The sequence below is a fragment of the Leucoraja erinacea genome, chromosome 16 (assembly GCF_028641065.1).
Source record: "Leucoraja erinacea ecotype New England chromosome 16, Leri_hhj_1, whole genome shotgun sequence".
Lineage (NCBI taxonomy): Eukaryota > Metazoa > Chordata > Chondrichthyes > Rajiformes > Rajidae > Leucoraja > Leucoraja erinaceus.
In genome coordinates, this window is record NC_073392.1 from 45,262,140 (window position 1) to 45,287,881 (window position 25,742).

General features: G+C 43.0%; 1 protein-coding gene across 3 annotated transcripts in view; it reads left to right on the top strand.

Moving 5' to 3' along the window:
* LOC129704902 (kelch domain-containing protein 8B-like) overlaps positions 1-24,150 on the top strand; it is a 145,281-nt gene extending 121,131 nt beyond the window's left edge. For all 3 annotated transcript variants that reach the window (XM_055648312.1, XM_055648313.1, XM_055648311.1), the window contains one exon: positions 18,993-24,150. In XM_055648312.1, the coding sequence (XP_055504287.1) occupies positions 18,993-19,189 (197 nt within the window). In that variant the 3' untranslated portion in view covers positions 19,190-24,150. The remainder of the gene's footprint in view (positions 1-18,992) is intronic.
* The last annotated feature ends 1,592 nt before the right edge of the window (positions 24,151-25,742 follow it).

Here is a 25,742-nt window from a genome sequence, read left to right on the forward strand (position 1 = left end):
AACAGTTCCCAATGAAGGTGAGCATTGAGAATTAGCTCTAGTTTTTCAAATGCTCCCTAAGCAATGCCTCAGGCCCTGGTACAATTTCTCACCACCTTTCCCAAAGACGGGGTCAGAAGCTGTGTTGACTATAAACACAAAGCAACCATTTGTACAGTCGATATTGCTTCATGATAAAAGAGTGTTTGCAATTGTACTCTTTGAAATATAAGGCCTGGATTCTTCCGTTGTAGGAAGGAACTGCAGATGCTGGTTAAAACCGAAGATAGGCACAAAATGCTGGGGTAACTCAGGCGGCATCTCTGGATAGAAGAAATGGATGACACTTCGGGTCGAGTCTGAAGAAGAGTCTTGACCTGTAATGTTACCCATTCTTTCTATCCAGAGATGCGGCCTGTCCCACTGAGTTATTCCAGCGTTTTGTGTCTCGCCTGGATTATTTTCATTGCTCAGGCTCCCAGCAAAAGCTGGGTGGTGAAGTTGGAGGTTGCTGTTTTGCAGTGGCCCAGACTAATCCCTCTATGATCATGTTACATGTTCCTTTTGAGGGGGTAAATAGGTTTTCAGAGCAGCCAATCGGCGTTATATGCACAGTTCACTGAAAACCTTTGCATTGAAGGGATATCCTGTGCGTTTGGGGCATTACATTCATTCTTTATAAAGAAGCAGAAATGAGGCTGGAGATATTTGAGACATTTTACGAAATGAAAATTGATAAACTCAGCAGCCAAAACTGGCCATTTACTAATCTATAGTCTACATTTGGCTCACACTTCCAATCTGCAGTGTACACATGGCCAATCTAGTTTACATGTGGCCCAAATTGCCAATGCAAAAAATATGCATAACCCAATCGGCTAATCTAAGGTAGATGAAAATGCTGGAGAAACTCGACAGGTGAGGCAGCATCTTGGGAGTGAAGGAATAGGCGACGTTTCGAGTCAAGACCCTTCTTCAGAATGAGGTGGGGGGGGACGGGAAAAAGAAAGGAAGAAGTGGAGACAGTAGGCTGTGGGAGAGCTGGGGAGGGGAAGGAGGGAGAAAGCAAGGACTACCTGAAATTGGAGAAGTCAATGTTTATACCGCTGGGGTGGAAGTCAATGTTCATACCGCTGGGGTCACTTATGGCTGACCTCTAAAGCTAACATAGCCTACACTCCCCATTACAGCCCACATATAGCACATTTACCAATGCCAATTTACAGCCTACGTATGGTCCATACAGCTACATCAACATTAATGGAGACAGTCTGAAGAAAGATCTCGACCGAAATGTTGTCTGCCCATTCCCTCCATAGATGCTGGCTGACCCACTGAGTTCCTCCAGCACAGAAATGCATTGCATTCTAAAGAAAACTTAAGATGATTGTCCACAGTGTAAAATTAAAAAAAAAAAATTAAAGTATTGTGCCAGCTGCATTTCATTTTAATATTTTTTTCCCTATTTCTTTGCTGCTACCAGTTAACTGACAGTCAAATGATTTCTTGTTCAGAAATACCAATTTATTATTGCAAGTTCGAGCTCGTCTTATTTTACCGAGGCATTCAGAACCTATCATGTCAGAATATTTCTTTCACCAATGCATTTTTACCCATTTTATGAGAAGGCAGACAGCTTTTCTTGCACAAAAACAGAAAACTAGAAATACTCAAAGTCAGGGTGCATTTGTGAAGATAAACTGTCAAAGCTGTCCAAGAACAGGTTGGAGATCCTTTGTCAGAACTGAAAAATAGACCAAAGATGCTCAACTCTCAAGCCCTGTTGCTTAACCATCTTTTGTTTCCTTTTCAGTTCTGGCAAACGATCTCCACTCTAATGCATTGACTCTGTGTCTCCCCCCACAGATGCTGTCGGACCTACTAGGTATTTCCAGCGTTCCTGTTTTTGGTTCAGATTTGCAGCATCTGCAGCGTTTTTGTTTTTAATTTTCAGATTCATGTGCACTGGTTTGGCCATTCAAGCCTCCAAGGACAGAGAGATTTTTGAGGTCTTTGTGAAGTAGCTGAATGGATGAAATTAGTGCTAATTAGGCTCCGTTTTTGAAGCAAAAGCAAAATATTTCAGATGTTAGAAACACGAAACAAAAATATAAATTGTTGGAAACTCTTAACAGGTTATGCAGCATTAGTGGGAAGAGAATCCTTTTCATAATAGTATAACTGACATGAGCAGAATTAGGCCATTCGGCCCATCAAGTTTGGTCTTCCCCTCTTAACCCCATTCTCTTGCCTTCTCCCCATAATACACATGTAATCCTGAATCTATCTACCTCTCTATATCTTAAAAATATCCATTGATGGCCTCCACAGCCTTTTGCAGCAATGCATTCTACAGATTCACCACCCTGATTACAGAAATTCCTCCTCATCTCCTTCCTAAAGGAACATCCTTTTATTCTGAAGCTATGACCTCTGGTCGTAGACCCTCCCATTAGTGAAACATCCTCTCCACATCCACTCTATCAAGGCCTTTCATGTGAAATATTGTACTGTAAAACTTGAACTCGCAACCTTATGGGTCCAAGGATGATACTGTTGATTCAGACACAAACACATTCGCCTGTTTTGGAAAGGCTCTGGGTTTGTACTCTGGCATCTAAACAGGTATTTTTCATGTATTAACTTTGTCGCAGTTGGAGTAACAATGATTGTCGTCAAACTGAACACAAGATGCTAGGATATTTTCCAAGTCCAGACACTACTATTAATTTTGAAGTTTGTTGCATCTGTTTGATTCATTAATAATTCAACGGCCAATAGATTTTAGGGGCTCAGCATATAATTATGTGTGACAAGAAATTAATACTCTGAAGTCAATGACATACCCTTCGGATTGAAGTAGACACAAATCCTACGGATGATTGGAGAGCCAATATTGAGGAATTAAGTATTAAACATCTGCAACTGTGGCCCCCATTTATATGGAGTGCGGTGTGAGTGGCACTGATGTTCCATTCTCAAGTCATGTGAGAGTTCATTATATGATTAAATCAGGTTTCCACCCTATAATTGAGATTTGACCAACTGGGTTTAAAAACAACCTGCTGGAGGAATTCAGCAAGTCAGGCCACATCTGTGGAGGGAAATGGACCGGCATATTTCGGGTCGGGACCGTCCTTCACAGTGATCCAGCTGGGTTTGGTTGCATTGTGTTGCTAACAACAGCGTGTGTTGGAGAAACAAGGAACTGCAGATGTTGGTTTATACTAAAGATAGACACAAAGTGCTGGAACAACTCAACGGGCCAGGCAGCATCTCTGGTGAAAAAGAATGGATGATGTTTCGGGTTGCAACCCTTCGTCAGACTGAAAGTTTCCATCTGAGGAAAGATCCCGACCCGAAGCGTCACCCATCCTTTTTCTCCAGAGATGCTGCCTGAGCCACTGAGTTACTCCAGCATAATGTGTCTATCGGCGTGTGTTGGAAATTGGAATTGGAAATGGGGAACATCTGGCAAGAGAAACATTGCATTTGCATTTTGAGGTGCAATCCCTTCATTAGAATTGGATATTGCTAGATACTGCTGGATTAAATAGCATGCTTCATTCTCCCTTGGAACCTGATATTTGTTCCTCTGTTATTATTCTGTTTAATCCCACAAATTTACTTATTTTCTCCTTGAGACAATGAAGCGGACTAAACTCTGAATCATAAGGTATCTTTTTTTTGTTTTGTTTTGTTTATTTTATTAGAAGTTAATACAGTACAGAACAATACAGTGGAACCTAATTTTAGGTGCCAACTATGTAATACCGTAATCCATTCTATGTACAACCTCTAGTTTTATGTTATGAGAAGGAAGTAAGCAGGACAAGAAAAAGAAAACAATAGAAATAGGAAAAAGTGGAAAAATAGATGGTAGAGAGTAGAAAAACGTGAAGTGTGTATATAAAAAATAAAAAAGAAAGAGAGAAAGTGGAAAGTAGAAATAGGAGAGAAGGCCCCTTAAAAGAGAATTTTTCAAATCTGTATTCGGAGATGTAGATCTATCCGCGTCATGAACTGAAATCAGCAATCTTTACGGTACCGCTGCATCACATGATTCCAAAAAGTCGATGAAAGGAGACCAACTCCTTAAGAATTGGTCATATTTATCTATTAGTCGGAGTCTCATTTCTTCAAGGCGTGCTATGTCCATCATATTCCGAATCCACATTTTAACAGTTGGTATGGTTGTATTTTTCCAAAATTTAAGTATCAATTTCTTTCCAATTATTAACCCATAATTTAAAAAAACATTTTGATCTTTATTTAAATTGGTATCACAAGGTATCTTTACCCTTCATTGATGTTGATTGAGCTGCTGTGTTTCCAACATTTTTTGTTATACCGTTGAAAAACTCAGCGGAATGGCAATGAGCGATGTGATGGATGTTTATGTAAATAATGTTGTGTCTTGGGTCTATTTGTTTGTAATGTATGGCTGCAGAAACGGCATTTCGTTTGGACCTCAAGGGGTCCAAATGACAATTAAATTGAATCTTGAATCTTGAATCTTGAATGAGGCTGCAAGAACTTGGCCATGAACACAGCTACAGCTGTGTCAGGAGTGCTACTTGTGTGTAGAACCTGATGGAGAATATCATTGATTGTGTCATTAGATTCTGCAGAAAATAGGGCAACAATATTGCTGGTTTTCAGCTGATTTCAAACCTGTAGGAGTGGAGATCGAAAAAACGAACAGGGATATATTCAGGGATATATTTTGAAAACAGTATACCTGGAAACACAATGTTAAAAAGTATTGTGCCAGCTGCATTTAATTTTAATATATTTTTTCCTCTTTCTTTGCTACTTCCAGTTAATTGACAGTCAACACATTTCTTGTTCAGAAATACCAATTTATTATTGCAAGTTCAAGCTCGTCTTATTTTATCGAGGCATTCAGAACCTATCGTGTCAAAATATCTCTTTCACCAAGGTATTTTATTGATTGAAGTTAATACAGTTTACAAAAGCATTCCTTATTTATTAACCTGCTTACACCTTATAGAAGTATATAAGGTTATGAGGGGCATGAGTAGAGTAGACAGTCACAACCTTTTCCCAGGGTGGAAATATTTAGTGGACCAGGCCTTCAGTTTTGAGGATCAAAGTTTGAAGGAGATGTGCTGTCAAGTTTTTTACACAGAGAATGGTGGGGGCCTGGAACGCGGGTGGTGGTGGAGGCAGATACGATAGTGGCATTTAATAGGGTTTAAGATGGGCACAGGCATATGGAAGGTGGCAGAAGAAAGTTGGCATCATGTTTGGCATGGACATTGTGGGCCAAAGAGCTTGTTCCTGTGCTGTACTGTTCTATGTTTTATTTTTTAATATTGGAATAGAGTTGAATATTTAAAGAGAATTCCTTCCCTTATAATAATGAGTTGTTAATTCATATTTTCCTGTGTGGTATGTCCATGAAAAGTTATTTTTGCCAAGTTACAAAAGCACAATTCTCTTTCACAAATTGTCACTTCTAGAGCCTCTCACCCAACAGCACACAGTGTGCTATTCATCAACTGTTTAGGAGAAGTAGGAATAATATAACGTGTTTGTGCCTGTAGAATCCTTTCAAACAGCCATTGGTGCTTATTTCTTGAGGCAATGACTGAAAGGTGGGAACAGTTGCTTTTTAAGTTCTGCATTCAACTTCATCTATGAACTTTTTTACCTAGCACTTGATCATACAATTAATAAAAACATGTTACTTTGTTGCTATGAGAATACATGTTGCTATGAGAATGCAGGGTGACTTGGACAGGTTGGGGGAGTGGGCAGATGCATGGCAGATGAAGTTTACAGCGGATAAATGTGAGGTTATCCACTTTGGTAGCAAAAACAGGAAGGCAGCTTACTATCTAAATGGCATCATGTTGGGAAAAGGGGAAGTACAACGGGATCTGGGGGTCCATGTACATCAGTCTATGAAAGTAAGCATGCAGGTACAGCAGGCAGGGAAGAAAGTGAATGGCATGTTGGCCTTTATAACAAGAGGAATCGAATATAGGAGCAAATAGGTCCTTCTGCAGTTGTACAGAGCCCCAGTGAGACCACACCTGGAGTATTGTGTGCAGTTTTGGTCCCCTAATTTGAGGAAGGACATTCTTGCAATTGAGGGAGTGCAGCGTAGGTTTACAAGGTTAATTCTCGGGATGGCGGGACTGTCATATGCTGAGAGAATGGAGCGGCTGGGCTTGTACACTCAGGAGTTTAGAAGGATGAGAGGGCATCTCATTGAAACATATAAGATTGTTAAGGGCTTGGACACACTAGAGGCAGGAAACATGTTCCCGATGTTGGGGGAGTCCAGAACCAGGGGCCACAATTTAAGAATAAGGAGTAAGAACGGAGACGAGGAAACACTTTTTCTCACAGTGAGTGGTGAGTCTGTGGAATTCTCTGCCTCAGAGGGCGGTGGAGGCAGGTTCTCTGGATGCTTTCAAGAGAGAGCTACATAGGGCTCTTACATATAGGGGATATGCGGAGAAGGCAGGTACGGGGTACTAATTGAGGATGATCAGACATGATCACATTGATTGGCTGTGATGGCTCGATGGGCCAAATGGCCTACTGCACCTGTTGTCTATTGTCTATTGTCTACTTCTAACCACTAGACCATCACTTTTTTCAAATTCACATTAAACACTCATTTTCACATTCAATTCCCTTTGAATGTTCCCATTACTCACTCCAGTGAGTATGCATGCAGATTATAGATTTCCAATTAGTTTATTGTCGTGTACATCAGAGTGGCATTGTTCACATGAACATCATAGAAAAAGGTCTTGACCCGAAATGTTGCCCATTCCTTCTCTCCAGAGATGCTGCCTGTCCCACTGAGTTACTCCAGCACTTTGTGTCTAGCTTCAATTTGAACCAGCATCTACAGTTCTTTCCAACACATAGAGTAAACATTATATATGTGTGTGTACATATATGTGTGAGTATGTGGTTGTATTTATATATATCTATATTATTAAAAGTCTGTTCTTGACCGGCTTTGGCCATCTGTGCTGCGATTTCCGAGAGAACGCCGCCACCTACGGCCGTCATTTTTGGCCACCTCGCTCGGAGCTCCCTCCGCCGTATGTGTGCCGAGGATTTTTCCCGTCGATGAAAAATGACAGATATATTAATGTTTTTACAAAATTCCCCATTCTCTCTGCTGCTCCTGCTGGTGGGAGGGGGAGGGACTATAAAACCAGGAAGTGGTGTGCCTCAATTAATCTCTGCAAGCTGGAGCTCTGTCAATTAGTCTCTGTCACTCTGAGCTCTGAATGACACTGAACAGACCGCCCACAGACTGTCAGGATGGGATCCAATTACTCCCCAGTCCTGACGCTCAGCACAGGAGGGCCACAAGGTTGTGTGCTGAGTCCCATCTTGTATACAATATACACTTATGACTGTATACCAACACACAGTACAAACAAGATCATCAGGTTTGCGGACGACACGACTGTGATGGGACTGATAAATAACGATGACGAGTCTGCCTACAGGGATGAAGTCCAAAAACTGACTGTCTGGTGTACCAAAAACAACCTGGTACTCAACCCATCAAAGACAAAAGAACTGGACGTCGACTTCAGGAGTAAGAGGAGAGAGGAACCTGCTCCCTTATACATCAAAGGAGACATGTTGGAGAGAGCCACTGGCTTTAAGTTCCTGGGAATAAACATCTCCCAGGACCTCAAATGGCAAATGAACACCGTCACTCTCGTGAAGAAGTCACATCAGCGGCTGTATTTCCTGAGGTCTCTGCGGAGAGCAAACATCTCACAGCCACCGCTGCTGTCCTTCTACCGATGCGCCGTGGAAAGTATCCTCTCCTATGGAATCCTGGTGTGGTTTGCTAGCTGCACTGTGGTTGAGAGGAGGGCGCTGCAGGGAATTATAAAAACTGCACAGAGCATTACAAACACCCAACTGCCCTCCTTGGATGATGTATACAGGGCCCGATGCTTGCGCCGGGCCACAAACATCAAGCAGGACACATCCCACCCTGCCAACCACCTTTTCACTCTGCTACCCTCTGGGAGGCGATTCAGGTCTCTGAAGGCTCGCACCGGTAGACTAAAAAATAGTTTTTCTCCCCTTGTGCGATAAAAGAGCTTAATTCCAACAGAGAAAACTGGGGAAGCAAAATGTAATTCCAAGAAATGCCGCCAAATTCTTTTTAATTCTTTTTAAATACTTATTTATTATTTTACTAATAAGTGTACATATGTGTCAATGGTTGTCGTGTTTGTATTTTTTTAACCGGAGGAGATGTAATGGAATTTCGTTGCACAGTATTGTGCAATGACAATAAACGCATTCATTCAAATGTCTACAGCACAGTGAGTACCCTTAATTTGGTTTGAAAATGAAAATATAGATAGTTTAAAATAAAATAGCACTGCCTGCAAATGGTGGTTTGGGTTGAGTAAAAAAGGCACTATCTCTCTCTCTCCACCTGTCTCTCCCTATCCCTCTCTCTTTCTCTCCTCTTCCCACCCCCCCCCCTCCCCCCTCTCACCCCCCCTCCTCCCTCTGTCCCTCCCTCCCCCCCTTCCCCCTCCTCCTCTCCGTCCCCCCCTCCCTCCCCCCCCCCCCCCCCCCCCCCCCTCCCTCTCCACTCCCTCCCTCTACCTCTAGGGTGGTTATGGGGTAAAAGTAGCAAATTAATAATATTAATATAATATCAAGCATGAGTGCGGGGGGAGGGGGGGGTAGTTAGCATGTGACGCTGCATGCCGCCTCCCCCCTCACAACCGCACGTTGGGGGAAAAGACCCAACGGGTCTGCACTTGGTCTAGTATATATATAAAACTTTGTGGCTGGCTCACCGTGTGTGTTTCTGCCTGACTTGTGGTTGCCAGCCTTTGATTCGTTGCTGCGCCAACACCAGACGCAGAACATCCAGATTTTTTCCATTTCGGTAGAGATTTCAATTTTCATTCCAAGTATCCACTTCTGATTAAATTTTGTCGTGTTTATGTACACATTTAAAAAAAAATCTTTCTCCCCCCCCCTCCAAATGTTAAAAAAAAACAGCTTCTCACCCATAGAATGTTGGTGAACGTTCCATCGTATGATGTCACAATGCCCAATGCTCACAGATGTCCAATCGGAATGGATCTATTTACATATGCCTTTGCAGCAGCCTCTCCCCCTCCCTCCCTCCCCACTCTTCCACATCTCTCCCCCCCCCCCCTCTCCTCACTCTCCCTCCCCCCTTTTTCTTTTCCCTCTTTACCCCCCCCACCCCTCCCTCCCCATCCCTCCCCCCATCCCCCCACACTCGCTCCCCCCATCCCTCTCTCCTCCCCTGTCCCCCACCCCTCCCTCTCCTCCCCTCCTCCTCCTCCCCCCCCATCCCTCTCTCCCCCACCCCCCTCCCCACCTTCCCCCTCCCCCCCCATCCACACACTTCCCCCTCAACCCCCCTCCCCCCGAAAACTCTCTACCCCTACCCCATCCCTCTCCTCCCCTCCCCCACACCTCTCTCCTCCCCCTCTCCATCTCCCTCCCTCCTACCCTCCTCCTCCCACCCCATCCCTCTCCCCCCCCCCCCTTCTCCCCCTCTCTTCCCCCTCCCTCCACACTCTTCTCCCTCTCCTCCCTTACCCCTCTTCCTCCCTCTCCCTCCTCCCCCTCCCCCCCCCCTCCCCTACACCTCTCTCCCCCTCCCCTCTCTCCTCCCCCCTCTCCATCTCCCTTGCCAAATACATTCTTGCCATAGAGGGAGTACAGAGAAGGTTAACCAGACTGATTCCTGGGATGTCAGGACTTTCATATGAAGAAAGACTTGATAGACTCGGCTTGTACTCGCTATTTAGAAGATTGAGGGGGGATCTTATAGAAACTTACAAAATTCTTAAGGGGTTGGACAGGCTAGATGCAGGAAGATTGTTCCCGATGTTGGGGAAGTCCAGGACAAGGGGTCACAGTTTAAGGATAAGGGGGAAATCTTTTTAGGACCGAGATGAGGAAAACATTTTTCACACGGAGATGGGTGAATCTGTGGAATTCTCTGCCACAGAAGGTAGTTGAGGCCAGTTCATTGGCTATATTTAAGAGGGAGTTAGATGTGGCCCTTGTGGCTGCGTTCACCTATCGCTGTCAGTACAGGCAGTCAAGAGCAGAGCAATTGCCACGCGGGCCTGAGGTGCATCCTGTCAGAATTCTTTCTAAAACACTTCTGAAAAGCTTTGAGAAATTATTTGTGGACATGTAGAATCTTTTCAGGAGCATTAGATATGTTTTCTTGATCACCACATCAGCGTGAAGGGAACAGGTTAGGTTGCAGGTCATATGGATGCTGAGGAACCATGTCTACAGCTGCTCTGTCCATGAGGACAGGGCTGTGCCTTTACTTCCATAGATCAACAAACTATGATGCCTTTACTTCCATAGATCTTTAAACATGACCGCACAGTCATGGGTGCTCAAATAAGGGATTTAGCATCAACTCTGAGGGCCGTCAGTGTTGTGGGCAGTATGGAGGAAATGTTATGACTGATTATAGCTCACTGAGGTCTGTTGGTCAAGCAGTCCAAAAAACAGTTACAGATGGCCCTAATACCAAGGTCCAGAAGACTAGGGGTGAGCTTATTCAATATTATGGTGTCGCAGGCTGATCTGCAATCAATGAATAGCATCTTGACATAGATCTTCCTATTGCAAAGGTGATCTAGAGCTGAATGAAGTACCTGAGAGATGGCATCCTCCATTAAATGATTTTTCCTATATGTCTGGGAGCATGGCATTAATGTGGACCATTACCAACCTTTCAATCTTCTTGATGGTCAATATTAGATGTATTAGTCATTAAGACAGGTCACTTTATCTTTCTTGGAGACTTGAATGGTGCAGTTTACCCTGAAGCCAATTGTGACAGAAGACAATTGAAGTGTGAGGTTAAAGATGTCAGTGAAGATGGTGGCCTGTTGATTGATGCACAATTACAGAACCCATCCAGGGATCCATCTGGGTCAGCGTCTTTCCGAAGGTTTACCCTTGTGAAAGCAGATTGGACCTCTGCCCCCAAGATGTGTGGAGAATCACCTGGGTGACACCTTAAGTAAGAAGGAACTGCAAATGCTGGTTTACACCAGAGATAGAAACAAAATGCTGGAGTAACTCAGCAGGACAGGCAGCATCTCTGGATAGAAGGAATTGGTGCTTCTTGGGTCGAGTCCCTTCTTCAGACATTTTGTTGGGTCTGTTCAAAGAAAGTGTGAAAGGCATTGAGGTCATCTGGCAGAGATAAGTCATTGGCAGAGATTGCCCTGGATTTCAGCTTGTAGTCCATGACGGTGTTCAGGTCCTGCCATAGTGGCATCCTCTTGACTGACTTGAGCCTCCAGTTTGTTTTGGAAGTCTTTCTTAACCTTGCAGAGATCATACACGGCCTTCTCGTACAGAGTGAGATCTGCCCCCTTGAGAGCTGTGGAAATGGAGTTACTCCTTTGAACTGAAATCAAATCATCAGTACAACAATAGTTTTGTTTTGGTCAGTGTCTAGTTCTCCACTCTATCAAAAGAGAGCACTTTCTCAAACAACTCAGAAACATATCCCTCACTCTCAAACGTCAATTATAGGTTTCAATATATTATAGGTAGCTTTCAATCTGGATTAATTACTTCTTTAGAAAAACTGCAGGTGAGAAATTTATCCTGATTGCTAGTTCATGATATAAATAGAAACAATCTGTGCATTCGAATGGAACTAAATTTCAGAAGGGAAATACAATGTACTCTGATATTATATTGCCTGCGGTTAGTTACCCTGCAGACTAAGTACTCACTTGTAGGTGTTTTCATCATCACAACATTAAAAATTTCCAAGGTTTTTGCTTCCAATCGTTAGCTGCAAGTCTATTCCTGGCTAGGTTCCTCTTTGCAAAATGGAACTTCTGTTCACACTCTTAAGTGTGTGTTTTATCAACTTGAATCTGTGCCCATTACCCTACTTTTGTGGAAAAAAAGTATGATTTTGGATTAACTTATTTTCATCTATGACGCTTGGATCTAAAGGTCCACTCTAGCAACTTTCATTATAGTCTGAGAACCCCTCTTCTCTCTTTGTCACTTCAACCTTAGCTCAGCATTCATTGCACTTTGCTGCTATGAGCACTTGCATATCTCCTTTACTTCTCAGCAACCAGAAATAAAGCTTCAGCAATCTTTTTGCTGAACAGTTATGCTCAGTTCGTCTTGGCCGATGCGATCTCCTAGTTTCCAAACATTTTAACTCGCTTTCCCATTCCCATACTGACCTTTCTGTTCTACATCTCCTCCATTGTCAGATCAAACTGCCACATGCAAATTGGAGGAACAGCACCTCATAGTTTGCTTGGGTAGCTTACACCCCAGCAGTATTAACATTGATTTCTCAAATTTCAAGTAACCCCTGCATTCCCCCCCCCCCCCCCCCCCCCCCCCCTATCCCCCTGTACTGTCATCCTACTAGGTTCACTTCGTATCCTTGTATCCCTTCATTTTCACACCTTCCCCAGCCAACAATGTGCTCCACCCTCCCTTGGTTATCTGTTGCTAGCCCTGCTTTGTTCTGGCCTTTTCTTACCTTCTGTTCCCTCCCCTCTACATTCAGTCTAAAGAAGGATCCAGACCCAAAATGTCACCCATCCTTTTTCTCCAGATGCTGCCTGACCCACTGATTTACTCTAGCACTTTGTGTCTACCGAAAGCTTCTGTTTTTTCTACCTCCCGCTGGGCAACATGCTGACCAGTATAAGGATAATCTATTGTGAGACCAGGAATTGGTACTTTTAAGGCCCTTGCTAAAAGGTTGTTGTTACATTACGGGTGAGGTGTTGGAAGACTGGAGGGTGGCCAATGCTGTGCCTCTATTTAAGAAGGGCTGCAAGGATGGGCGGCGCGACTCATGTCGCAGCGACCTCTGCAGTCCGTCTGTCTTTTTGTTGTTTTTTGTCTCGTATGAATGTAGTTTTTATTTATTTTTTTGTGTATGTGTGTGGGTATGTATGTGTGGGGGGGGGGGGGGGGGGGAACTTTTAAAATCTATCCCCTGCACGGAGAACCCGACCTTTTCCCTGTCGAGTCTCCGTTGTCGTTGGGGCCGAGCACCGTGGAGCGGCCTCCAGCAGGAACGACCTGGGCTCCAGTCACGGAGCTGCGGATCTACTCACCATCGTGGAGCTGGCCCAGTTCGGAGCGGATGGAGCGGTGGTGGCGCGCTGCTGTGACCTGACCCTGGGGATTTGGAGGCTCCAATCACAGGTCTGGTGGACGGTGACACCGGGAGCCCACGGGTCCCTGCTGGGAGACCGCTTTTCGGGGCGACTTCACCCGCCCGAGTTGCGGGGTTGAAGAGTACCTGGAGCGCGGCCTTACATCACTGCCCGGCGCGGCTTCAATGGCTGCGGGACTTTGCTAGCGCCCGCCGGGGGCTCGAACAACAAGACCCGGAGCGTGGCCTTGCATCACCTGGCGCGGCGTTAATGGCCGTGGGACAATTGCCATCGCCCGCCGGGGGCTTTGACTTTGACTCTGACATCGGGAGGGCAGTGGGGAGTGCAGGGGAGAGATACGTTTTTTTTTGCCTTCCATCACAGCGAGGAGGAGATGCGCTGTGATGGATGTTTGTGTAAATTGTGTTGTGTCTTGGGTCTTTCTTGTGTGTATGACTGCAGAAACAACATTTCCTTTGAACCTCAATGGGGTTCAAATGACAAATAAATTGTATTGTATTGTTGTATTGTATTGTTGTGTTGGATAAGCCTGGGAACTATAGACCAGTGAGCCTAACAGCTGTAGTAGGCAAGTTACAGGTGAGGATTCTGAGGGATAAGATATATTTATGCATTTGGATAGCCAGAGGCTGATTAGGGATAGTCAACATGGTTTTGTACGTGGGAGATCATGTCTTACGAATCTGATTGAGTTTTTTTAAAGAAGTAACCAAAAAGGTAGATGAGGGCAACTTTAAGATCTGCAATACATATTGTCATGAGGGATTGGAGTAGAATTAGGCCATTCAGCCCATCAAGTCTACTCTGCCATTCAATCATGGCTGATCTAGCTCTCCCTCCTAACCCCATTCTCCTGCCTTCTCCCCATAACCTCTGACACCTGTACTAATCAAGACTCTATCTATCTCTGCCTTAAAAATATCCACTGACAGCCTCCACAGCCTTCCGTGGCAAATAATTCCACAGATTCACCACCCTCTAACTAAAGATGTTGTCTATATAGATTTCTGTATGGACTATAAAGTTCAGAGTCCACAAACACCTCCTGGTCCGTTTCTATCAATCCATCATTGAAAGCATCATCACCTCCTCAATCACAGTCTGGTACGGAAACACTGACAGTCACTCACTACACAGATTACAGCGCATTGTCTCCAAGGCCTCCAGGATCATCAACTCCCCCCTCCCCTCAATCCATTCCATTTACCTCCAACGTACCTCAAAACGGGCATTAAAGATCATATTGGACCCCTCCCACCCAGCAAACCACCTTTTCCAGTCTCTCCCTTCAGGGAGGCGCCTCAGGTCACTTGCTACAAAATCCACCCGCTTTAAAAACAGCTTCTTCCCCTCAGTAATAAGAACACTCAATTCCCTCCAATAACAGACAATACTAGGACTTTTGATGTATACAGTGTCTTGTCTATGGTCTTTGTTTGTTCTTTTGCACTATGTATTGTTGGTGAGATTGTGATTTGTGATGTGGTATGGATGCACTTTATTACTGTGATCTGTGTTGTTATTAGTGTTAATGTGACTAAAGCAGTGTACCATCATGTACCGAACCCAAATACCACCAACCCTGGTCGCGTGGCAAATAAAGATTTTATCTATCTGTCTATCTTCAGTTCGTATGGGATCCAGAGAGAGCTAGCAGACGGGATAGAGAACTTGGAAGGAAGGTTGTTTTTCAGCCGGGAGGCATGAGGCTAGTGATGTGCATCCGGAATAGGTGCTGGGCCCATTGCTGTTCATGGGTTATGTCAATGATTTGGATGAGAATGTAGAAGGCATGAATCAAGAACCAGAGGACATAGGATTAAGGTAAGAGGGGAAAGATTCAATAGGAACTTGAGGGCAACATTTTTACAGAGAGAGTGGTGGGCATATGGAATGTGCTGCCAGAGGAGGCAGGTACCATGCAACATCTATCTATCTATCTATCTATCTATCTATCTATCTATCTATCTATCTATCTATCTATCTATCTATCTATCTATCTATCTATCTATCTAAAACTCTGTTCTTGGCGATCTGTGCTGCGATTTCCGAGAGAACGCCGCCACCTATGGCCGTCATTTTTGGCCACCTTGCTCAGAGCCCCCCTCCGCCGCATGTGTGCTGAGGATTTTTCCCGTCGATTAAAAATGAAGGAGATATTAATGTTTTTACAAAATTCCCCATTCTCTCTGCTGCCCCCGCTGGCGCCAGGGGGAGGGACTATAAAACCAGGAAGTGGTGTGCCCCAATCAGTATCTGCAAGCTGGAGGAAGGCAGAGGGTCATGTTTCTCTGAGCTGGGAATAACACTGAACACATGTCAACTCAAATGTAAGTGCCCTCAGTGGTTCAAAAATGCTTGCAGATTGTGTCTATTGGTTCTAAAGCTTGCAAAAATATGTATATTGGTTCTAAAGCTTGCAAAAAGTGGCTCTATTGGTTCTAAAGCTTGCAAAAAATGTCTATTGGTTCTAAAGCTTGCAAAAAAATGTGTCTATTGGTTCTAAAGCTTGCAAAAAAAAATGTCCATTGGTTCTAAAGCTTGCAAAAAAAATGTCCATTGGTTCTAAAGCTTGCAAAAAAAAATGTCCATTGGTTCTAAAGCTTGCAAAAAAATGTCCATTGGTTCTAAAGCTTGCAAAAATATGTCTATTGGTTCTAAAGCTTGCAAAAAGTGTCTATTGGTTCTAAAGCTTGCAAAAAGTGTCTCTATTGGTTCTAAAGCTTGCAAAAAATGTCTATTGGTTCTAAAGCTTGCAAAAAAAAATGTCGTATTGGTTCTAAAACTTGCAAAAAATGTCTATTGGTTCTAAAGCTTGCAAAAAAAATGTCTATTGGTTCTAAAGCTTGCAGAAAAATGTCCATTGGTTCTAAAGCTTGCAAAACGATGTCTATTGGTTCTAAAGCTTGCAAAAAAATGTCTATTGGTTCTAAAGCTTGCAAAAATATGTCTATTGATTCTAAAGCTTGCAAAAAGTATCTATTGGTTCTAAAGCTTGCAAAAAAATGTCTCTATTGGTTCTAAAGCTTGCAAAAATATGTCTATTAGTTCTAAAGCTTGCAAAAAATGTCTATTGGTTCTAAAATGGTTCATACTAGCACTCCAGAAATGATGGCTTTGTAGCTTTGGCTTGCAGTTGAAAGGCACTACTTACTGCAAATGGTGGATTGGTTGCTTTGGCTTGAAGTTGAAAGGCACTACTTACTGCAAATGATGGCTTGGGAGCTTTGACTTGAAGTTGAAAGGCAGTACTTACTGCAAATTATGGCTGCTTGAAGTTGAAAGGCGCTACTTCCTGCAAATGATGGCTTGGGTGTGGCTTGAAGTTGAAAGGCACTACTTACTGCAAATGAGGGCGAGGGTGCATTGGCTTGAAGTTGAAAAGCACTACTTACTGCAAATGGTGGCTTGGTTGCTTTGGCTTGCAGTTGAAAGGCACTACTTACTGCAAATGGTGGCTTGATTGCTTTGGCTTGAAGTTGAAAGGCACTACTTACTGCAAATGGTGGCTTGGGTGTGGCTTGAAGTTGAAAGACACCACTTACTGCAAATGGTGGCATGAAGTTGAAAGGCACTACTTACTGCAAATGGTGGCTTGGTTGCTTTGGCTTGAAGTTGAAAGGCAGTACTCACTGCAAATGATGGCTTGGGTGCAATGGCTTGAAGTTGAAAGGCATTACTTACTGCAAATGATGGCATGAAGTTGAAAGGCACTACTTACTGCAAATGGTGGCATGAAGTTGAAAAGCACTACTTACTGCAAATGGTGGCTTGGGTGTGGCTTGAAGTTGAAAGACACCACTTACTGCAAATGGTGGGGGTGTGGCTTGATAAAATCCAGAAATGTGGGTGTGGCTCAGTCTCTGCAAGATAGAGGAGGGAGAGGTCACGACTCGCTGTCTTTAGTGGCTTTGCACCCTGCTAGAAGTGGTAAGAAACTGCACTTGAATTTGGTGGCCTTATACCCTGCTTGAAATAGAATTTCAAGGATTAGCCGTGAGTCAACTACCAGCCCACCAGCCGTGAGTGAGTGAGTTGCCAGCACAACAGGCTTGATTGACTGAGACGCCAGCCCAAGAATCCATTTGGCGCACAATTTGCATACTAGCCCTCTGGAAATCAGTCCCTTCAGCCCATAACACCAATACTAGCGCTCCAGAAAGCCCCCCAACCAACTGGCCACCAATAGGTGGAATATTGGAGTTGGATGACCAGCTGTCCTGTGTGATGCTGGGACCCAACGGGCCCCACTTAGTCTAGTATATATATAAATTTAATAAGAAGTACCATCTTCAGGTGGTAAAACGGGAGTTTGGCGAATGCAGGTGTCAATACAAATTTTTTAACACACACTCCACCGTGGCTGCTACTACATCAGCTCATAGGATTATGTACATTTGTTTTGGACCACATCCTAGCAGCTGCAGGATGGTCAAACAAACATACTTTACCAATTTTTAATACAACCGTTGCCAAATCGGGGGTATTTGCCAACTCCATTTTTTGACTTGTTAATAGTTTCCTCTGGATGAAAGGGGTCGCTATTATTTTCATTGGATGAGCAAGCATCAGCATAACAAACCAAGTCGTGTCTGAATGCATGAATCTTTTTTCAATCATCCATGGTCACTTCATGTGTTACGCATGGATTCGGTTCCGGCGTGAAATCGCAGAGCTTTGAAATCTTCACGTAGTCACTCACGTGACTCCAAAATAAAATAGTAAGATTAAACGAAAACTTACCAGTTTGAAGTTTGATCTTGATTTTATGAGGAGTTACGATGAGCGAATACGTGCCCACCGCTTCCACCCTCATATTATCAAGGTCATACGGTAATTCCAGTTCTCAAAATCTTACTATGTTCATGGTCAACTACTTGTTTCTGTGATTCCACACCGCTGCTTTGAAGTATGACGCGCCAAGTAGGATGACGGCCTTCACGTAATCGCTCATCGTAACTCCTCATAAAATCAAGATCAAACTTCAAACTGGTAAAAAGATTCTCGTTTAATCTTGTAGTAATTGATGTCATTTCGGCCTACTCTTTCTCGACCAGTAAGTTTTCGTTCAAAATCAATTAAAGTAAAATCCTCATAACAATCAAGATCAAACTTCAAACTGGTAGATTCTCGTTTAATCTTACTAGTTTACATGTGGCTGGGAAGAAGCTGAGGAGCATGACATCATGGGTGGTGAAAAAGTCATGCGATGCATGATGGAGATGTGTTGATGTTGATATGTCCATCTTACTAGTTTACCTTGACATCATGGTCAGCATGTTGTGGGTTGAAGGGCCTGTTCCTGTGCTGTTCTATGTTCCAATACAAGTAGCACAGTGGGCATTGATTCAAATTGCTAATGGGTTCACTTAATGCTGATAACAGATGGTTTGACTTTACAAAAAGGATTTGATCCAAGAATAGATTCTCACATAGAGGCTGGAAGGAAAAGACTTTAAACTTTAAAAGATTCGATTTAGAGACTTTTTGGACCACCGATCACCCCGTGCGCTAACATTACCCATCGCACACTAGGGACAATTTATATTTTTCCGAAGACAATTAACCTACAAACCTGCACGTCTTTGGAGTGTGGGAGGAAACCGGAGCACCCGGAGAAAACCCATGCGGTCACAGGGAGAATGTACAAATTCCGTACCGACATCACCCTTAGTCAGGATCAAACCAGGATCTTTGGTACTGTAAGGCAGCAACTCTACCATTGAGCCAATGGGATACCCTGATTTCTTGTTCCTTATTTTGTTTTGTGTCTTTCCATTGCAGGAAACCAACCAGTACCACTTGGATCAGTCGAAGGGTTCAATCCTGTCAAGAGGAAATGGGAAAGTCTACCTCCGATGAATTTCCCGCGTTGCTCTTGCGCCAACCTCCAAGTCGACAACATGCTCTTTGTGATCGGTGGTGTTGAACAGGGACCCAGTAACGCTGTGGAAGCCTTGTGTGACCGAGAGAGCATCTGAACCGTGTGAAACTCTGAAACAGTCATGGCGTAGATCAACCGTTAATTCAATTACGGGCTTCTTGATTAGTGTTCCTGTCAGTGTTGTTTGAAGAATATACATGTTATCAGTGAACGCTTTTAAAATAACTGTTGTGATACAAAGGCGCATAAGAAACTCTTAAACACAAGGGTGATGTTTCCTTGTAGAACTAGTTGAGTATTTTCATTCTTAACAAAAAAAACAAATTGCTGGAGTAACTCAGAGGGTCAGGCAGCATCTCTGGAAGACATGCATTGGTGACGACTCGTGTCAGATTGCACTGTCTCAAACAAAATGTGGTCAACTGTAGAATGATGAGAAACTGATACAACTTTTAGACGGAATAGGAGATGAATGTACACAAGTGAGAGTGGATCTCACAGTTGCAAAACGAGCATTAAATTAAGGAACAATGGTTGAAGCATACAGAATGCAAAATGGCTCAATAAATTGTAGGTAATCACTTATTCTGCTGAATTCCCTTAATTTGCAAGAGGAAACCTTATTAATAGAAAATTTGGGAAATAATTTAACAAAATTGTTGGTGTTTCCTGTATTGAGCAATAGGTCTGATCCTTGTATCAAAGGCCACAGTGGTGGCACAGCGGTAGAGTTGCTGCCTTACAGCGCCAGAGTCCCAGGTTCGATCCTGACTACGGGTGCTGTTTGAACGGAGTTTGTATGTTTTCCCTGTGACCGCGTGGGTTTTTTCCGGGCGCTCCAGTTTCCTCCCACCCTCCAAAGACGTGCAGGTTTGTAGGTTAATTGGCTTTGGTAAAATTACAAATAATCCCTAGTGTGTAGGATAATGCTTTACAGGGTGATCGCTGGGCGGCGCGGATTCGGTGGGCTGAAGTGCCTGTTTCCGCGCTGTATCTCTAAAGTCTAAAGCCAAGCTTTGGAGTCAAAATTGTTCAAATAAATGTGAGAGACACATATTAGTATCAGATTATTGGCCATTAGGGCATGCTTGAAGCATAGTCCCAGTTTTAGATTATTATTAGAAATGCTGCAGAAGGAGTATGAATAATAATATGGTAATCAAAGGACTCGTATCTTTCACAGCAATTAAACCCCTGGAAGAATACAGTAAATTAACAAACTATGCCGAGTGTGCATTATGTGGCTCGGAATTAATACAATTCCTGTGAGCTTCCTGTACTAACATTACTCTGTGCTGTATGATTTTTATAGTCTTATTCACCGGATAGAGTGCAGAGACATTCTTGTTGTGCTCTTCCAGTTCTGTAATTGACGTTTCTTTAATAATCTTATGTATGTGGTAAGAATTTTGAAGTAAAACATCATTGGTTCAAGTGAAGCCATATATAGAAAGCGCTGCTCAGTAGGTTGGGGAATTCTGTGGAGAACGGACAGAACTGTGCAATTGTGAGTTAATGGTTGAGGTCAATGATCATTGCAGTGAAATGTTAACCCTGGTTCTTTCACAACAAATGTTGAGCATTTCCAGCATTGTCCCCAGCATCTCCAGTGTTTTGCTTTTGAAGTCATATATAGTTGTGCTACTAAAGTGCAGAGTATTATCCACTGTACACTAAGGTTCCCAGAACAATAGAAAACCCTCTTTATTTGCTATCATGTTCTATCAGTAGTCCTACACCAGGTTAGGTTCAGTCAGGCAAACTTGCATTGTTGCATGTTCAAATGTTCTGTAGTTCCTGTGGCAATACCAATACACAATTCCTTGATACCAAACTAGTGAAAGTATTGTGAAATTTTTGGGGATTGTTTCAGAGTGTAAATATTTTTTCTGTTGTGGCGCTACATTAATTAAATGAATACTCTCTGTTGCATTCTCTTTTGGGTGGCACAGTGGCACAGCGAGTCAATTGGCCTCTGTAAATTGCCCCTAGTGTGTATTGAGTGGATAAGAAAGTGAGATAACATAGAACCAGTGTGAACAGGTGACCGATGGTCAGTATGGATTCAGTTGGCCAAAGGGCCTGTTTGCAGGCCGTATCTTTCACTCAATCAACCAATCAATATGTTAATATTGAATTAATATGGTCATTCTGACATTCCATGTCGTGTTACTCGTGCAAAATCCCATGGTGCCATTCGTACTACGAACATTTATTACGCTATTGGAAATAAAGGTTCTATTGTATTGTTACATCATTTCCCACTATAATATGTCCATAAACAAGTGTGTCAAAGGTGTTTGCTTCATTCCCATTCCATCGCCTCCACTATTGCCCACATGAGCTCTCATATTTGTTCTAGTCTAATATCTATTGATCTATAGAATCCAATCCAAGGTTCTCACCCATTCAGAGAAATATCTATAGTATTGGCATTCGTGAGAGATAGACACCAAATGTTGGAGTAACTCAGCGGGTTGGGCAGCATCTCTGGAGAAAAAGGATGGGTGATGTTTCGGGTACTGACCCTTCTTCAGACTGAAAGTAAGGGCTCGGGGAGGGAGTGAAGAGCTGGAGAAAATACCAGTGCTGGCCAGAAATGACGTCAAGCAGGGCAGTGCCTCGTAGATCATCAGGGAAGGTGTGATCTCAAAAGGGAAACCGTGGACGACTGTGGAACTGGTCAAATGACCAAGAAGGAGGAAGGGAGTAAGAGGGTGGGCGAGGAAGAGGAATGTAAGTAGAATTACTTAAAATTAGAGAATTCAATGATCAAACTGCTGGGTTTCAAACTACCCAAGCAAAATATTCGGTGCTGTTTCTCTACTTTGCCTCACTCTAGCAATGGAGGGGGGCCAGCACAGAAAGGTCAGTCTAGGAAAGAGAAGGAGAGTTTAAATGGTTGGAAACCGGGATATCCCGTAGGCCTAAGTGGAGCGAACACAAGTGTTCAGCGAAATGGTCGCCTAGTCAACGTTTGGTCTTGCCGATGTACAGGGGCCCACATTGGGAACACCAGATGCAGTAGATGAGATTAGAGGAGGTACATGTGAACCCCAGTCCAACTTGAAAGGACTGTCGGGGTCCTTGGTTGAAGTCGAGCGAGGTGGTATAAGGACAGGTATTGCATCTCCTGCAGCTGCAGAAAGTACTTGGGAGCCAGTGGTTTGGGTGGGAAGGGGTGAGTGAACCAAGGAGTTGTGGAGGGAACGGTTCCTGTGAAATGAGGAAAGGGGTGGAGATGGGAAGATGTGGTTTGCGTATGGGGATGAAGGAGGCCCAGGATAGAAAGGTCAGTACAGGTGCCTCACTCTGGCAATGTCCACCCCTCTCTGCCTTCCGCAACTCCTTGCTTCACTCATCCCTTTCCACCCAAACCACACCCTCCTCAGCTACTTTCAAGGAACAGTAATACATTATCTAAAGACTAAAGGAGGTCCCTATGTAACTGAGGCTCTTTTAGCAGCACCAGCCCTTTCATATATTTTAAGGCTATTTTACAGCAATACAGTCAGTATGAAGCTCATTTAAGAATATTAACGCCGTGATTTATATGGAAACGTTGCCCGGTGATAATCGTTCCAGTGCATTAACAATGCCCTAGTTTTTTAAGTTTTATTCCAATGTGATTGATGTATTTAGCAATCTGTACCTGATAGAGCTTCCCGTAAAAAATTTAAATCATTATGGGCTTGTTTAGGAGTGGCACGACAACACTGTATGTGTTAAGATGTCTATTATACTGTTACACTAATGTAACAAATAGGGGTCACGTAGTTCCTGTATGATTGTAATAATATCATGTATCATATTTTGCACATAATGCAAAAAAGTTCCCATAAGTAACATCACAGTGTAATTGATGTGATAGTTGTGTTACACTAGTGTTAATGAAGTTACTGCAGTGGTGCATTGTCAATATGATTCTTCAATAGCATTTCCTCAAAGGGAACAGTAGGAATTCCCAAAACCAGTGCACACATGAGCACTCAAAATGATGCCAATAGTATAAGTGAAGTGTAAGGCAGCAATTTTAGCAAATCAGTATTAGTAAAATACCTCTAATAATTGTGGGGTTGTAATTGTAGTATAATTTCTAGTAGTTGTATCTGTCCACTAGATGTTTACTACAGAAAGTCAGAGTTCATGTGAGCGTTCTGCCAAACGACATCTCCATTTTCTTAATGTAGTTTGTGAGATGATCCTTTAGATTTGCTCCACACTGAGTGAGAGATTCTTGCCCTGTTCCAGTGCTTATAATATTCTTCAGGCATTGCTATACCACACTGAGCACCACAAACTTCCCTCATTATGCCAAACCACCATGCTATAACAATGGAGCACCGTGCCGCAGCTGGTAGAGCCGATGCCTCACAGAGCCACAGACCCGGGTTCCATCCTGACTTCGGTTGCTGTCTGCGTGGAATTTCAACATTTTCCCTGTGACCTCGTGGGTTTCTTCTGGGTGCTCTGGTCTCCTTCCACATCCAAAGATGAGCAGCTTTGTAGGGTAATTGGCCTCTGTAAAATTGTCCCTAATATGTTGGGAGTGCATGAGAAAGGGGGATGTCATAGAACTAGTGTGAATGAAGGATCGTTGGTTAATTAGCCAGAGGGTCTGTTTCCATGCTGTATCTCTAAACTAAACTATGAGGCCCGTACATCAAAGGTGGATTGCTGCAGTTAAGAACCCAATACAAAGATTTCCCTTAAGTTTGAACATTAGGTTGGTCATCTGCACAGAAAACGAGGTACTTATTAAAGTAGTACCTTTCAGTGTTAGCCAGAGATGCTACAAATATTTTTTTTTAATTTAACATGAACGGAAATTTAAAAACAATAAAAAAAGGCTTATGTCTTTGGCTGGATAAATTATTTTATTTGTGTTTACTTAACATTGTTTCTCAACATCAGGCTCGATCACAAGTTCACTGTTTAAAACTCTTTAAAACTTTCTCCGCCCCGGAGATGTCGTCTTCCATTTCTTGTGTGAAGTATTAAATAATTAATTATTTGCTCTGAGCTTTCGACTGTCAATTCAATTTACAGCACTTTGTGATAATAGATTTTTAAGAATTATGAAAGCATAGTTTCACCCCACTCATCTACTTGGTCAATAAATATAACCTCCTGTGATCGTGTCTTAATTATTTATAAATACAATGTTTAATTTAGAAAGCCAATTTGCTATAACATGGTTTAGTCAAGTTTAACTCCAGTCCTGTAATTTATGGTTAAAATTTGGTGGTCTCTGTAGTGGTCTAATGAGCAACCTAGTTATCCAACAATTTCCACTTAAATCCCATTAACTACTTTGACGATGTATTTAAAAATGGTCAATGCAGTCCTGCCACAAATGTTCATGTAATGAGACTAAATTAAGAGTTCAAATCTATTTGATTTAGCTTTGGGTCTTTTCATTGATTGATGTTTCAGCTACCTTTGGTGAGGTATCATTTACTCCTTCATGTTATTCTGAGTGAAACCTCCTTTATACCTTCCCCCTTTTTGTCGCTATTCTGGGATTATCCCCCTCTTGTGTTTCCATTTTATTTCTCCACAATGTTGTGTTCTTTAGTATGCTCTTCTTTAAGACATTTATCAGTCTGAAGAAGGGTCTCGATCCGAAACGTTACCCATTCCTTCTCTCCAGAGATGCTGCCTGTCCCACTGAGTTAACCATATAACCATATAACAATTACAGCACGGAAACAGGCCATCTCGACCCTTCTAGTCTGTGCCGAACACATATTCTCCCCTAGTCCCATGTACCTGCGCTCAGACCATAACCTTCCATTCCCTACCCGTCCATATAACTATCCAGAGTTACGGCAACATTTTTGTGTTTATCCTTTTATCATTTAGTCTATACTATTTATCACACTGCTTCTCAATGTACACATATTTTCACACCTTAAAACACAGTACAGGCACTCCCTGAGATAGGTTCCGTGAACCCTTGCTTAACTCAGACTTTAGTAAAGTGGGATTCACCGACTCTCACCGCCGGGGCACTCTCTGGGAAATTGCCGGCTTGTTTCTGATGTAAATTTGAGTGATCATAGAGTGTTGCTGAAATTAAAAACTGTTGTGATTGCACTTGGGACTGAGTACAGTATTTCTTACGCAAGTCACCTGCTGCATAAGTCGGGGAGTGTCTGTACATCCTGTACCACGTTGTTGGCTCCTGGCTATTCTTCAATGCCCCACTTCTAAGTTTGTATTCACTCTTGCATAACTCCCCCTTTGTCTTTCCATCGAACATTCTCTACTATTATGAAAGTGTTTAAATATGTATGACAGCAGAAGATGACCTTCATGGGGAAAACACATTAAGTGCAGATGTTATTTGGAGCAATACGTAATCTGTAATGCAGTCACAAGGAATCGCAGATGTTGGTTTACAAAAAAAGGCACAAAGTGCTGGAGTAACTCAGCAGGTCAGGCAGCATCTCTGAAGAAGGGTTCTGCCCCAAAACGTCTACTATCTATGTTCTCCAGAGATGCTGCCTAACCCACTGAGTAACTCCAACAGCGAAAGTGAAGTCAAGCAAATTGATGTCATGCCAGCAGTTGGATATAAAGAGGTCCAGAGAGGGTAGAAGGTCAGCAGGGAAGATGCAAGAGGAGGGTTAATGTTGGAGATCTGT